Source organism: Alosa sapidissima, chromosome 5, assembly GCF_018492685.1.
Source record: "Alosa sapidissima isolate fAloSap1 chromosome 5, fAloSap1.pri, whole genome shotgun sequence".
NCBI lineage: Eukaryota > Metazoa > Chordata > Actinopteri > Clupeiformes > Clupeidae > Alosa > Alosa sapidissima.
Window position 1 is genome coordinate 39538916 of NC_055961.1, and position 14908 is coordinate 39553823.

Genomic DNA, 14908 nt, shown 5'->3' on the forward strand with positions numbered 1-14908 from the left:
AGGCTATGGACAACAGGCTGGTTGAAACAACAATATAAGCAAAGTATGCATATATTGCACAGAAAACCACATTTATTCATTATACTTGATGCATTTTTTAAGAGACCCACACAGGGTTAAAATAATAAGCTGGACCATAGTCATGCAGTGTAGCTTACTGTGGGCTTCTTAAGGCCTTAAACTTAAGAATGACTGACTGGGACTTCACATTAGGCTATGTTAAACTATCTATCTCATAAAAAAATGGTACACCACGCACTAACCATTTACAATTAAATTGAGCTTTTGCGGTAGGACTAGGTAGGCACTTTTCTAGAATCTCAACATATTCCAGACTTAAGCCCAGACATGAAATGTCCTATGTAAGAGGGGATTCAGGGGTTTCTCCCCCGAGAAATTTTTAAAAGTTGGTCACGCAACTCCTAGGCTTACCCAAAATGGCACAGTGTTATCACATTTATCACAGTGTGCCAAGCGCACCACACACAAATGCACAGACTCAAGATAACTGCACAAACAAAGCATTTACTCTAATGAACTGTCACTGCTTTTCGGTCCCCGAAAAAAAAGCCACTCAACTCTTTCAGCAGCCACTATAGATACGGTATAAAATGTGATATCATGATTAGTCAACAGAACAGCATTAATATGCCATAGTGTCATAAAAGTGGTGTGGCTCTTTTAAGACTATCATTGGCATGAGTTCCGGAGCTGTCAAACTTGATCTACAGTAACTATACTGTGTAGCCTACATAATCTGATTTTAATATGTACAGATATGTACAGATACAGATAGGCTATATATCATTATATATATATATATATATATATATATATATATATATATATATATATATATATATATATATATATATATATATATATTTATAACATTTATTTTCTATTTGGTCTGTTATGAAATAATGCATTGACTAATTTAAGCACAGCTCAGTTTAAAGAAACTTAAATACATGCATGCTTAGCATTGTAAAATTAATCATTAAGGCTACATTGACAAACTCTTTGAACCATGAGCTGTATATTCTCTAATTCTAATATTTACAGATATCTAGGCGATGTTATGGTTATGGATTTGGCAGGCGCTTTTGTCCAAAGCGACACACAAATACAAAACAACATAATATTTAAAAATTGAACAGGGAACAGATTAGAATGTTGGTCAAATATAATAAGGAGAATAGTAATAATAAACAACAATATCAATTCAATCAATAGCCTAATAAAATAAGCAATGAAAATTAGGGGAAAAGCAATAATTAAACAATAATGTCTATTCAATTAATAATATAAAAACAATGACATGGTAAGACTACATTAAGGAGAATATCAATAATAAACAATAATGTCAAATTAATCAACAGCCTAATGAAAATAAAACAATATTATACAAACCATAACACATAAGCGCTTAAACAAATAAGTACATGTTGAACAGGAATGTCTTTAGACCCCTGTTAGGAATGTCTTTAGACCTGTGGTAGTTTAAACGACCCAAAACTACCACAGGAATGGAGAGCACTGGGCAACTCATTCCACCAACATGGAACCACTGAGGAATAGAGTCTTGAATTAGACATATTTTTTATGACTGGTCGACATAACAGACGCTCATCAGAAGACCGCAGTGGGCGGTTGGGGATGTAAGGCTTGATTATTGAATTAAAATAACTAGGAGCAGATCCAGTCAGTGTCCTATAGGCCAAAGTGAGAGATTTAAATTTAATTCTGGCTATTATAGGGAGCCAATGGAGAGTAACTAGGAGAGGAGTTACATGTGTTCTCTTTGGCTGATTGAAGACCAGGCGTGCTCCAGCATTCTGAATCAGCTGTAATGATCTTATTACACAAGCGGGTAAACCAGCTAATAGTGAATTACAATAGTCCAGCTTAGCGATGACCATGGTCTGAACAAGAAGTTGTGTAGAATCTTGTGTCAGATAAGATCTAATCTTCCTAATGTTCTAAAGCATAAACCGACATGATTTTGCAATAGAAGCTACATGCAGAAGTTAAGTTAAGTCGGTCATCAATTACAACAGCCAAGTTACGTGCCAATCTAGTTGGGGTCAGTGAAGTTGAGTCAAGCTGGATGTTAATCTGTTGGGGAATAGCTGTTTTAGCTGGAAACACCAAAAACTCTGTTTTTGAGAGATTAAGCTGAAGGTGCCGATCTTTCATCCAGGCTGAAATATCCTTAAGGCATGCAGAAATCCGGTGGGAAACGCTAGAGTCATTAGGTGGGAAAGACAAGTAAAGTTGAGTGTCGTCTGCATAACAGTGATAGTCAAATCCATGGGTCGGAATAGTCTCACCTAAGGAAGTGGTGTAAATAGAGAAAAGCAAGGGTCCTAATACTGATCCCTGAGGCACACCTGTGGTGAGGTCATGAGAATTAGATACCTGTCCCTGCCAAGACACGTTGAAAGTACGCCCTTTAAGGTAAGATTAAAACCAGTCAAGAGCTTTTCCCAGTTCAGATAGTATAGAAAGTATATAAGTATATATACTTTTTTGATCCTGTGAGGGAAATTTGGTCTCTGCATTTAACCCAATCGGTGAATTAGTGAAACACAAACAGCACACAGTGAACACACAGTGAGGTGAAGCACACACTAATCCCGGCGCAGTGAGCTGCCTGCTTCAACGGCGGCGCTCGGGGAGCAGTGAGGGGTTAGGTGCCTTGCTCAAGGGCACTTCAGCCACGGCCCACTGGTCGGGGCTCGAACCGGCAACCCTCCGGTTACAAGTCCAGAGTGCTAACCAGTAGGCCACGGCTGCCCCAAACAAAAGAAAGAAAAGAAAAGAAAGGAAAGGCTGCAGATAAATCTAGTAGAATTAATACTGATGACTGAGCAGAGGACTTAGTTACTGTCATTGCTTCAGTCACAGACAGAAGAGCAGTTTCAGTAGAATGACCACTCTTGAAACCAGACTGCATAGGGTCTAGTAAATTATCCTCCTCCGTCTACTGACAGCCAGGGCGTATACATTTCTTCTACGGCTGCAAACGAGATTCACTCGCAGTTATTTCTTTATTAGGGTAGGGCAGGCATATTTCTGGCTATTAAATTATTTCTAAACCAGTCTGCTAAAGTCTGTAGTGAAGTCTGTGTAGGGTTTTCCAAGCTCCATTTCTTTTTACGAGACACCCTGCTCACAAGAGCCATCTGCCGGTTGTTTGGGTTGTTGCAGCATCACTGGAGAAATACAAATTAAAGTCGTGTGATTCCGCGTGAGGTCACGTGCGAATCATGCCGAAAGCCAGCCAATTTGAAGTAATGCCCACTGTATTTGCACCATCACCATGACACTCACTCCCTTAGAGCACCTTACAATGCACACTGAATTACAGGCTGCCCTGCCCTGTCATGCCCTGCCTTGAATTTCCCCTTGGGGATCAATAAAGTATCATTCTATCTCTATCTATCTATCTGATGAGTTGGGAAGTTATGGTAGGCCAACTTGGAGTGAATATACACACACAGGGCAAATGCTCTCTCTACTCGTAGCTGCCTGATAGCACGCACACTGTTATGCACACCTGCAGGCGCCATTGAAGGCTGGCGTTTCTCCTCAGCTGCTGACTGTAATGGCCAGCAGGTTTATTCTGGTAATGGTTGCAGTAATGTTGACATTATGCACAATCAACTGGTGTATAGAATCCTTGGCAGCACAAATAGCCAAGTAAATAGCAGCACATGTCTTTCTTTTCTTGGCTCAGATCAGCACGTATTAAAGGGACACCAGGCAAGCCTGATGCTTTTTCTCTACGAAACTCCCCCTCACTCGTTCTGAAGCTCTTTTCCTTTTCTTTGCATCTTCTGTAAAGGGTTTTCGCTGCTTCTTCGCCGGCTCTGCCATTATACACACGTTTGCAACAATCGCTAGCGTTTCGTTAGCCTGCCTCTGTGCTGTGGATGCAGGATGTAAACTGATCCTGCTTCGGTCGGCGGGTACGATACACTGAACTTGCAAGTGGGATATTCTTCTTACAGGCAGTATACAGGCGGGCGAGAGAGTCTTCATTCGCCCTGTAATGAGTCATTTAACCATAAACCGACTTACAAAGATGAGTAATTAACACGAAAGCGTTGCCTGGTGTCCCTTTAAACTTAATATATATATATTGTGATGTCACGAGAGGCTGCGTCCTGGAGGGGCGCTACATTCCCCTGACATGGCTGCCCAGACGCAAGCGAACGTGGCTCTCTTGGAGGAGCAAAAGAGAGCCAACCTCCTGAAGACAGAGGAACTGCAATTGCAGAGACAGTTGGCCGTTCGTAATGTCCGCCCAATAAGGGCGAGTGATTTTATTTCTAAGATGGGGGCCACAGATGACGTTGAGGCGTACCTGCACGCCTTTGAAGCTACAGCCACTAGGGAAGCGTGGCCCAAGGTACAGTGGGTTGGACTGTTAGCCCCCTTTCTGTCGGGGGAATCGCTGAATGCTGTCCGGGACCTGGCCTCTGACAGGGCGACTGACTATGATGCACTGAAGGCGGAGATCCTCAGCAGAAGTGGGCTCACCAAGTTTGGCATGGCCCAGCGTTTCCACAGCTGGACCTTTCAACCAGACCAGCCTCCTCGTGCACAGATGCACGAACTTGTCCGGATCACGCGGAAATGGCTGGACCCGGAGAAGAGTACGGCAGCTGCAGTAGTGGAGGCCGTTGTGGTGGACAAGTACTTACGGGCCCTGCCTTATGAGGCGAAACGGCTCATCAGTCAACAGGCCTTGACGACAGCGGACCTAACCGTGGAAGCTGTGGAAAGGTACCAGGCCACAGCAGAGATGCTTCGGGCTTCCAGAAAGGAGCCCCAGAGTGCGTCCCCGCCACAGACGGGAGGAGCCCGTCCAAAGAACCCCAAGGTTTCCAACCCAGCCACTTCAGGAGCTGTCCAGGCTCCAGGGGGAGCCAGAGACCAGCCGGCACCAGGAAGAGGACACCGGGAGAGTGAAACCCGACAGTGTTACCGGTGTGGGGAGATGGGACACATCTCCTGGCAGTGTGGGAAACCGGCAGAAGAGCCTATGCCCACTGCTGAGTCCTCCAGCTCACCACCCGCCCACCTTTTTGCTTTGCTCGTGGGAGTCGTAGATGGCGCCCAAGAACGACCCCCCACCTGCCCGGTGACTGTGAATCACCATGATGTGGAAGCTCTGCTAGATTCCGGTAGCCGGGTCACCCTGGTGCGTAAGGATCTGGTGGATTCATCGTGTCTGACCCCAGGGAAAGTCCTCACGGTTTCCTGTGTCCATGGAGACACCAGAGACTACCCCACCACTGAACTCGCAATGACCACCACCAGGGGAACCATCCTCACGACGGCGGGGGTGGTTGATTCCTTACCTGTTCCTGTCCTAATTGGACTAGACTGCCCAGCCTTTCACCCACTGTGGAGGGAGACTCAGGAGAGGCTGACCCGAGTACCTCAGAAGCGGAGAGGTAAGACGTATCCTGAGAATACGCAAGTACAACCCTCAGAACCACTCACTCCAGCCTGTGCTCTTGCAGGGATGGCAGGTGCCCAGGCTGATTCAGAGACTGGTCCAGACACGGGGGAAGAGAACATGGTCCCAGGAAGTGTTCCAATCTCCAGCGAGGAAGACGTCCAAGGCACCAAAGAGCTTCCCCCTCTCACAGGCCAGTATGGTACAGCCCAGTTACAAGATCCCACTCTTACAAATGCTTTGAAAAATGTGCAGGTGATAGAGGGAGTGGTGCTAGGGGATAGGACAAGCCCTACCTACCCCCATTTTGCAGTAAACCGGGGGTAAAAATGGTGAGGTGCATGAACAGCTCCTCGTACCACAGCCCCACCGGGCCACCGTACTCAACCTAGCACACACCCACCCGCTAGGGGCTCACCTAGGGGTAGAAAAGACGAAAGAAGGAATCTTGCGACGCTTCTTTTGGCCAGGAGTGCACAAAGAGATTGAGAACTACTGTCGTGGTTGCCCTGAGTGTCAGCGGGTGGCGCCAAAGCCCACATATAGAAACCCGCTCATTCCCTTGCCCATTATCGAGACCCCGTTTGAGAGGATTGGACTGGACATCGTTGGGCCCTTACCGAAGAGTTCCAGGGGACATCAGTACATTCTGGTCATCCTGGACTATGCAACCCGATATCCTGAGGCCATCCCGCTGAGGAAGGCTACATCCAAACAAATCGCCAAGGAGTTGTTCCTTCTGTCAACTAGTCTGGGGCTCCCGAAGGAGATATTGACAGACCAAGGGAGTCCATTCATGTCCAAGGTGATGAAAGAACTCTGTGCTCTGCTGAAGATCAAACAGCTGAGAACGTCAGTCTACCACCCCCAGACAGACGGGCTAGTCGAACATTTTAACAAAACCCTAAAATCCATGCTGCGGAAGGCGATCGGGGAAGATGGGCGCAACTGGGATCAGCTGCTACCATACCTACTGTTTGCGGTGAGAGAGGTACCTCAGTCGTCTACGGGTTTTTCACCCTTTGAGCTCTTGCTTTCTTACAGACCCAGAGGACTGCTGGACATCGCCAAGGAGGCCTGGGAGCAACCGTGCCGACAGCGGACCCTGATCGAGCATGTCGGGGCCATGAGGGAGAGAATGAAGGCTGTCTATCCCATGATGCGTGAACACATGGAGACTGCTCAACGGCAACAGCAAGCCTCCTACAATAGATCTGCTCAACCCAGAGAGTTTAAGCCCGGGGACCGAGTGCTGGTCCTGGTGCCAACCGTGGAGTGCAAATTCCTGGCAACATGGCAAGGGCCATATGAGGTCATTGAACGTGTGGGAGAGGTAAACTACAAGGTGAGGCAACCTGATAAAAGAAAGCCTGAGCAGATTTACCATGTTAACCTTTTAAAGAAGTGGCACGCCAGGGAGGCGTTGTTCAGCTGTCTACCCCCCACAGAGACCAAGGAACCAGGGAGACCCCCCACATCAACGGCAGATGGCCCTGGAGTTGGTGGATCGCAACCGAGATGTCTTCTCCTCCCTACCTGGGCACACGGAGGTGGTCCAACACGAGATCCGCACCATGCCTGGCAAAACGGTAAACCAGCGCCCTTACCGCGTGCCGGAGGCTTGTAAAGTGGTTATTCAGGAGGAGGTAAGGAAGATGCTGGAGCTGGGGTGATCGAAGAGTCCCAAAGTGCCTGGGCAAGTCCCATTGTCCCATTGACCCAAACCAGACGGGTCAGTACGATTTTGTAATGACTATCGGAAGTTAAATGAAGTGTCTGAGTTTGATGCATACCCCATGCCTCGTGTTGATGACTTGATAGACTCCTTGGGGCATGCTCACTTCCTAACCACTCTTGACCTCACCAAAGGCTACTGGCAGGTGCCCCTGACCCCGGCGTCGAAGGAGAAGACGGCCTTTGCCACACCAGGGGGGCTCTACCAGTACACCCGGCTCCCGTTTGGTCTCCACGGAGCGCCTGCCACGTTCCAGCGCTTGATGGATCGCGTCCTCGCACCTCACAAGAGGTACGCAGCAGCATATTTGGACGATGTGGTCATACAAAGTCCCGATTGGGCCAGCCACTTACCCCAAGTACAGGCTGTGATTGATTCACTCGGGGAAGCAGGGCTCACGGCAAACCCAAAGAAGTGTAGGCTGGCCTTCAGCGAGACAAACTACCTGGGGTACACCATTGGGTGGGGGTTGGTCAAGCCTCAGGAAGCCAAGTTGCGGGCCATACAGGACTGGCCACGGCCCATCACCAAAAAACAGGTGAGGTCGTTTTTGGGCCTAGCCGGCTACTACAGACGGTTTATTACGGATTTTGCTACCATTGCTGCACCTCTAACAGAGCTGACAACCAAACGCCACTCACAAATGGTGAGGTGGAAACCCGAGGCGGAGGCAGCCTTCGTCGACCTGAAGCAAGTCCTGTGTTCCAGTTCGATCCTGGTGGCGCCGGACTTCAAGAAGGACTTCATTGTCCAGGCGGATGCTTCGGAGGTGGGTCTGGGTGCTGTACTCGCCCAGGCACATGACGGTGAGGAACATCCCGTTCTCTACCTCAGCCGGAAGCTACTTCCAAGGGAGAAGAACTATTCCACTGTGGAAAAGGAATGCCTCGCTGTAACCTGGGCCCTGGAATCCCTGCGGTTCTACCTCCTGGGACGACGGTTTACGGTGGTGTCTGATCATGCCCCTCTACAGTGGATGGCCAGGAACCAGGAGACTAACAGTAGGGTTACCAGATGGTTTTTAAGCTTGCAAGCGTTTAACTTTTCTGTTGTTTACAGGGCTGGCAAGCGCCACGGCAATGCGGATGCCCTCTCCCGGCGCGACGCCTTCTTCGCCTCCTTCACCCCGACGAGGACGTCGGTCTCGAGGGGGGGGATGTGTGATGTCACGAGAGGCTGCGTCCTGGAGGGGCGCTACATTCCCCTGAGATGGCTGCAGTCACGGACAGCTTTGGCTCCAACTCCACCCCTCAACACACGAGATCCCAACACACCTGAGACCGATCAGGGCCTGATGAGCCGAAGGGCTTTTTAAGGCGCAGAGACACAGTTGGTGTCAGAGTGGGGTTTGGGAAACAAGCTCCAAGTTGTGCTCTCAGAGAAGCTACAGACCGTCGAAGTAGCACTTTCCACGTGAAGTACTTGAAGACTGGAATACTTACCTGAAGACTGGAATACTTACCGCTGGATTGGCCACGGGCTGCGGCGCTGACTAAAGTAAGGCTGAAGACCGGTTTCCAAGAAGATATTTTCCTGAGGGAATGGGACTATGATTTCACGTTTGAAGAGACATTAAGTTTTGACTTTTGAAAGATCAACCTTATCCTTAGTTACCCTTTTGAACTTGGCATACCTTTTTGTTAATTCCCAAGAACTTTATTAAAAACCTTCGTTTTATTATAACCTTGTGTCCTTGCATTGCTGAACTGTCCCGCTGGGAGCCGTGTAGCCTCTCATGATATCACTATATATATATATATATATATATATATATATATAGTGATATCATGAGAGGCTACACGGCTCCCAGCGGGACAGTTCACATTTGTGTTGCTATATATATATATATATATATATATATATATATATATATATATATATATATATAGCAACACAAATGTTTCTTTTAACAGCACAGTCAGCACAAACAATTGGGAGTACGTTTGGACATTGATGGGGGCTGGGAGATGTCAAGCACATGTGAACTCAAAAACTCTTTTTTTTATTTTCATTTTTGTTTATCCCTGAGCTACTGGTAACTCAATGTTGTTTTCTATGCCACCGGAAATGCCTTAGGAACGCACATTTGTTTATATTTTGCAAGGGCCTAAAAAGACAGCATTCCCTCTTTCAGAAGCCCAAATAAACAGAAATCCCACAATTAAGACCGCACACATAGTATAATTGTATTAACAGACTGAGACTTTTTGTTCACAGTTTGGTCTCCCCACCCCCTTTTCCCCACACTTCAAAAATCACCTGTACTCCTGAGAGCAGTTGTGCATATTGCATAATGTCTTAGGGCACTTGCAGTCAGTCCTTTTTCCATTTGTGTTCAGTCTTTCTGTCTTATAAGAGAAATTCAAATGTGTTTAGCCTGACATGAAACAAAAGGCTAAGGCCCGTTTCACACCAGTAACGTGGCGTGAACATTGCGTGTCTCTTGTGTTTCAGTTGCGTGGCAGCTGCGTGGAGTTTTCAATGTCTTTGCTTACCAGAAGCATGTCTGATGCGGTGCTGCAGCAGCCTCTCTGCCAATTAAAACGTCTCTTTTTCTCACGTCAGTTTTTTTCTTCACTGTTTTGAATGGAAACGCTTACAACACGCTTGCGCAGCCACGCAGCTGACATGCTCACACCATGCACCCGGTGTGTAACGGGCCTAAGGCATCACTATATTTATGTATTTCTCAGGTGTCGGGACTGTGGTGCTATATTGGAAGAATATGACGAGGAGACTCTGGGCTTAGCTGTGGTGGTTCTGTCTATGTTCATCCATCTCAGCCCTGACCTGGCAGCTCCCCTTCTATTGGATATCCTACAGTCTGTTGGCAGGTATAAAAACAATGATTACTAAGCATTACACAGTACTCTTTCAGACAAATTGAAATAGAACCCACAAGATGTGTCAGTGCTGAACCTTTCAACCAAACCATTTGAAGAATGGTGGAGAATGGTTGTACTTGTGTCACTGAATACGTCAGTAGGCTATTTAATTGAGCATTATAAAACTCCTCTTTTTCACTTTCAGCTCACTGAAGTTTCAACACACTTTGCAATCACCTGTCCAAGATGTGTAGCATCATGATGCAAAAGCAATGTGTCATTCAATACTCAGTCCTCCCCTTGGGTTGGAGAATAACGGTAACACTAACTTGTGAATGTCAGGTACATGCTAAAAAACGGTATAAAAAATAATATGTTGGTGATTTATTGTAATCTCTCACAATGAAACAAATAGGAAAAATCGAAGGGATGCAAATTTATTTTGAGAAAAAGGAAAATCTCATAAAGAAACTAGAAATGCAATTCCAAGGAATTACCAGTGCATGAAAATGCTAAAGTTGTGATGTAAAATATCATGTATATTTAAAACAGATAATACAAAGATGGTTACTACGCTGATGCTAGGATAGACATGGTGGTTGCATAGCTTAATAAAAGTTGATAGTTTAAAAGTAGACTGTTTAAAAGCTGAATGTAGATAGTTTAAAAGTTGTTGATAGACAGTAGATAGTTTAAAAGTTGTTGATAGACAGCTAGTTTAATAGATAGTTTAATGATAGTTTAAAAGTAGACCGTTTAAAAGTTGAAGGTAAATAGTTTAAAAGTTGTTGACAGACTAGAAGTTTAATGAATGTTGATATTCAAATAGTTTAATGGCTGTGTATAGGTAGATATTTGACGATAACTGAAAGTTGGAATGGCTCTAATGTTTGCTAGCAGTTATGCTAAGATTTTTAACTATGCTAACCATGCTACTTAGCTAATGTTTTATAGCAGTGCGAGCAATGTTAATATGCTAACCATGCTACTTAGCTAACTTAGCTAACTTTTTCTAGCAGTTTAATGAATGTTGATATTCAAATAGTTTAATGGCTGTGTATAGGTAGATATTTGACGATAACTGAAAGTTGGAATGGCTCTGATGTTTGCTAGCAGTTATGCTAAGATTTTTAACTATGCTAACCATGCTACTTAGCTAATGTTTTATAGCAGTGCTAGCAATGCTAACATGCTAACCATGTTACTTAGCTAACTTAGCTAACGTTTTCTAGCAGTTTTGATAAACATGCTAACTATGCTAGCAATGCTACCTATGCTAACCATGCTACTTAGCTAACTTAACTAACGTTTTCTAGCAGTTTTGCTAAACATGCTAACTAAGGTAGCAATGCTAACATGCTAACTATGTTAACAATGTTGTCACGGACTGAGCCGTGACGTGCTCACGCAGCGTGCAGCCAGCCAAACGCCGGCGCTAACATTCAAACTGTCCTGCCGCTGTTCTCCGTGTAATATCACTGTCATTACCGTTTGCTCTGTTGTATTCCTGGTTCTCTATTCACAATGTCATTTACCACCGTTCACCATAAATGCCAGCTAGCATGCGTTGTTGTTTAAGGTGCAGGGGAAGGCCTACCGGCATTCTTAAGTAGCAAATGTTTGTGCATGACTCCATTCACATTACTCAAACTATATACATTGTCATTTCCATCTCCCATCTGTATTAATGTCTTCTGGTAGCAAGTAATGAAAATACCCACACTGGCTGTCAAACTTCTCATTTATTTAGTTAAACCTTCGTAATTACAACTCTGTACAGTTAACTCACCACCATCCCGAACTCCGTTTCAACTTCCTGGTTTAACGTGGGGAAGCCGAGGGAATGTTCCACTAGGTTGAAATAGAGGGGTTTCGCGGGTGATTGGTGGTGGGAACCATTATTGCAGGGGTGTTTTTGTGTTTATCACTAATATGGGTTTTTCTCTTTACAAATGTGATTTTGGTGGGGGAAAAATTTTGTATGTATTTCTATATTTGCTGTTTGCTTGTTTGGTTTATTATTTGGTTATTATTGTGTGATTATTTGGTTAATTGATTTTTGTTGGCAATGGGGCAATCTAGTGGGAGGGGCTACAGCTAGCCTAAGGCTGTATTAGGCCCCATGGCCTCAGTTGCAGGGGAGCTGTGCAGAGAGAGAGAACGGTGAATGAGAATTGTGGACTGGTTAAGTGTGCAGGGTCTTTTGAGACATAGCCTGGCAACTTGATGCCTATTTATTTTCTTTTTGAACAGTTTTTGTTTTGCATTTTTGCTCATCTTGACTCTGAATATTTGCACGTATTAGAAAAAATATTTTTGAAAAAAATAAATAAATAAACAAACAAAAGACCTTTTTGGAAACTTGCATCTTCCCTGACTCCGCCATCGGTTATCCTGCCACATTTGGTGTCAGAAGTGGGATAAGGAGTCAGGCGGAGGTGAAGTATTACAACCAGCCAAGATGTCCAACAGAAGGGAGAAGAAGAAGGCGGATGAAAATGGAGCGATAGGGGGCGCCACTGAGCCTACGGAGCCCACTCCAGATCCCGCCGCAACTGTTCCTGCTATCGACCGGATGGCAAAGATGTTCGAATCTTTTATGGAGGTACAGCGGGCCAGAGATGAGCGGCTGGAGAAGGAGTCATCCAGGCAAGCCCATCAGTTCCAAGTCCTCACCCATCAGGTGACTCAGCTACAGCTGGATGTGGAGGTAACTCGGGAACGGGGCACTACACCGCTTCCACCGGACCCACAGGAGCCTACCTATGAGCCACCATCAACCCCCAGCAGAGGACCTAGAGGTTACGAACCAAAGATGGCTAAGCTGGAAGACTCTGATAACATCGAGCACTACCTAACCACCTTTGAGCGTCTCGCCACAGTCTTTGACTGGCCAAAGGACGACTGGGCCATTCATCTCATTCCGCTCCTGACTGGCAGGGCCCGGAGTGCATTTGTTGCTATGGATCCGCAGAGCACTTTGGACTATGATCTTTTAAAAGAAGCAGTGCTCAAAAAGTACGAGATCAACTCAGAGACTTACCGCCTGCAGTTCAGAGCCTTGGAGACCAGCCCGGAGGAGACGCCACAAGAGCTTTACGTCCGGCTGAAGGATCTCTTCTGCAAGTGGGTCAGGTACGACCGGCAGCAAGGAGGACCTCATGGAGACTATGGTGCTGGAACAGTATCTCAGAGTCCTCTATCCAGAGGTGAAGACCTGGGTCAAAGAGCACAACCCAGCAACTGCAGCCGAGGCAGCCAGACTGGTGGAGAACTTTGTGGCAGCACATAGAGGCCCCAGGAGCTACCGCTATGCTGGGATGCTGGACAGACAAGCCCGGGGTAAGCCTGTTGGTGTTGGTAGTGGAGTTGGTTTTGATGCTACCCCTAGCTACAATAGAAACGCACTGCCCCATCCCCCAGATAGTGGCAAGCCCCAAGGCATATCATGTTTTAATTGTGGTAGGGAAGGTCATAAGAGCCCCTCTTGCCCCCTCAGGAAGTCTAAGTACACCCACCGGTGCTATGTTCCCAACCCCACCCCACCCTTTAAGGGCCAGCAGAACAGGGACCCTGTTATTACCATCGAGCTTAATGGCAAGCTGGTCACAGCTCTCATAGACACAGGCTGTTCACAGACATTGGTGCAAGCTGATCTAGTCCCCCATGAGTTCAAGAACTTCAATGACAAGCTTACTGTCTTTTGTGTCCATGGTGATCAGAGCGAGCACAGCACAGCAGATGTTTATATTAGAGTGTGTGATCAGACATACCTACTTAGGGTAGGGCTAGTCCCAAAGCTCCCCTATCCAGTGTTGTTGGGGCAGGATCTTCCTGTACTGCCTGAACTAGTGAGCAAGACTGCTTGGTGTGGTGTAGTCACTAGAGCTATGGCCAGGGAGCAACAGCCAGAAGACCTGTCTGAATTGCCCTATCATAAGGAGGATATTCCAGTACAGCCCACATACACTAGGGAAGAGAGGTATGAGAGGCGCAGACAAACAGTTGGGGAGATTTTAGAGCATTCTCACCTACAGTCAGAGTCAGATGTGGATTCCCCCAGTTTGACAGAGGCTGATTTCACCCTTAAAGGGGATCTTGCGGAGGAACAGCGTGCAGACCCCACCCTGAGGGCCTTATTTAAGAAAGCAGAGGATGGTTCTTGTTTTGTTCCTGCACTTGGGAAAGAGGGCTACATTTTGCAGAACAACCTCCTTTACAGGCAGAGTGAGGAGGGATTTCAGCTAGTGGTGCCCCACAAATTCAGGAAGGAGGTGCTGGAGCTAGGTCACACTATACCATGGGCTGGACACCTAGCTTATATGAAAACACTGCAGAGAATAAGCAAGCGTTTTTATTGGCCAGGGCTATTTGGAGAAGTGAAGAGCTTTTGTAAGTCCTGTCCCCAGTGCCAGCTATCTGGAGGCAAAGGCCTCGCCCATGCCCCTTTGATTCCCTTACCAGTAGTTGACACTCCCTTTGAGCGGATAGGGATAGACATAGTTGGACCCCTAGAGAGGAGCAAGTCTGGGAACAGATTCATTTTGGTTATCTGTGACTATGCAACCAGATACCCAGAAGCCTTCCCGATGAGCGAGGTCACTGCCAAAAAGGTTGCTATGGCCATGTTACACCTGTTCTCCAGGGTAGGGATTCCCTGTGAGGTCCTAACAGATCAGGGCCCCAACTTTATGAGCAGAACCCTCCAACAAGTGTATGATCTGTTAGGGATAAAAAGAGTCAGAACCACTCCTTACCACCCACAGACGGATGGACTAGTTGAGCGGTTCAACCAGACCCTTGTGAACATGCTCAGGAAGTTTGTGGATGACACTGGAAAGGACTGGGACCAGTGGCTACCTTACCTGCTGTTCG

At 46.4% G+C, this 14908-nt stretch overlaps 1 protein-coding gene across 6 annotated transcripts in view; it reads left to right on the plus strand.

Moving 5' to 3' along the window:
- Positions 1-14908, plus strand: part of LOC121709816 (protein unc-79 homolog) — a 311977-nt gene that overhangs the window by 226210 nt on the left and 70859 nt on the right. For 5 of the 6 annotated variants that reach the window (XM_042093431.1, XM_042093433.1, XM_042093432.1 and 2 more), the window contains exon 36: positions 9902-10042. In XM_042093431.1, the coding sequence (XP_041949365.1) occupies positions 9902-10042 (141 nt within the window). Of the gene's footprint in view, positions 1-8267; positions 8776-9901; positions 10043-14908 lie in introns of those variants that run through there. The other variant, XM_042093436.1, reaches the window with a different exon arrangement.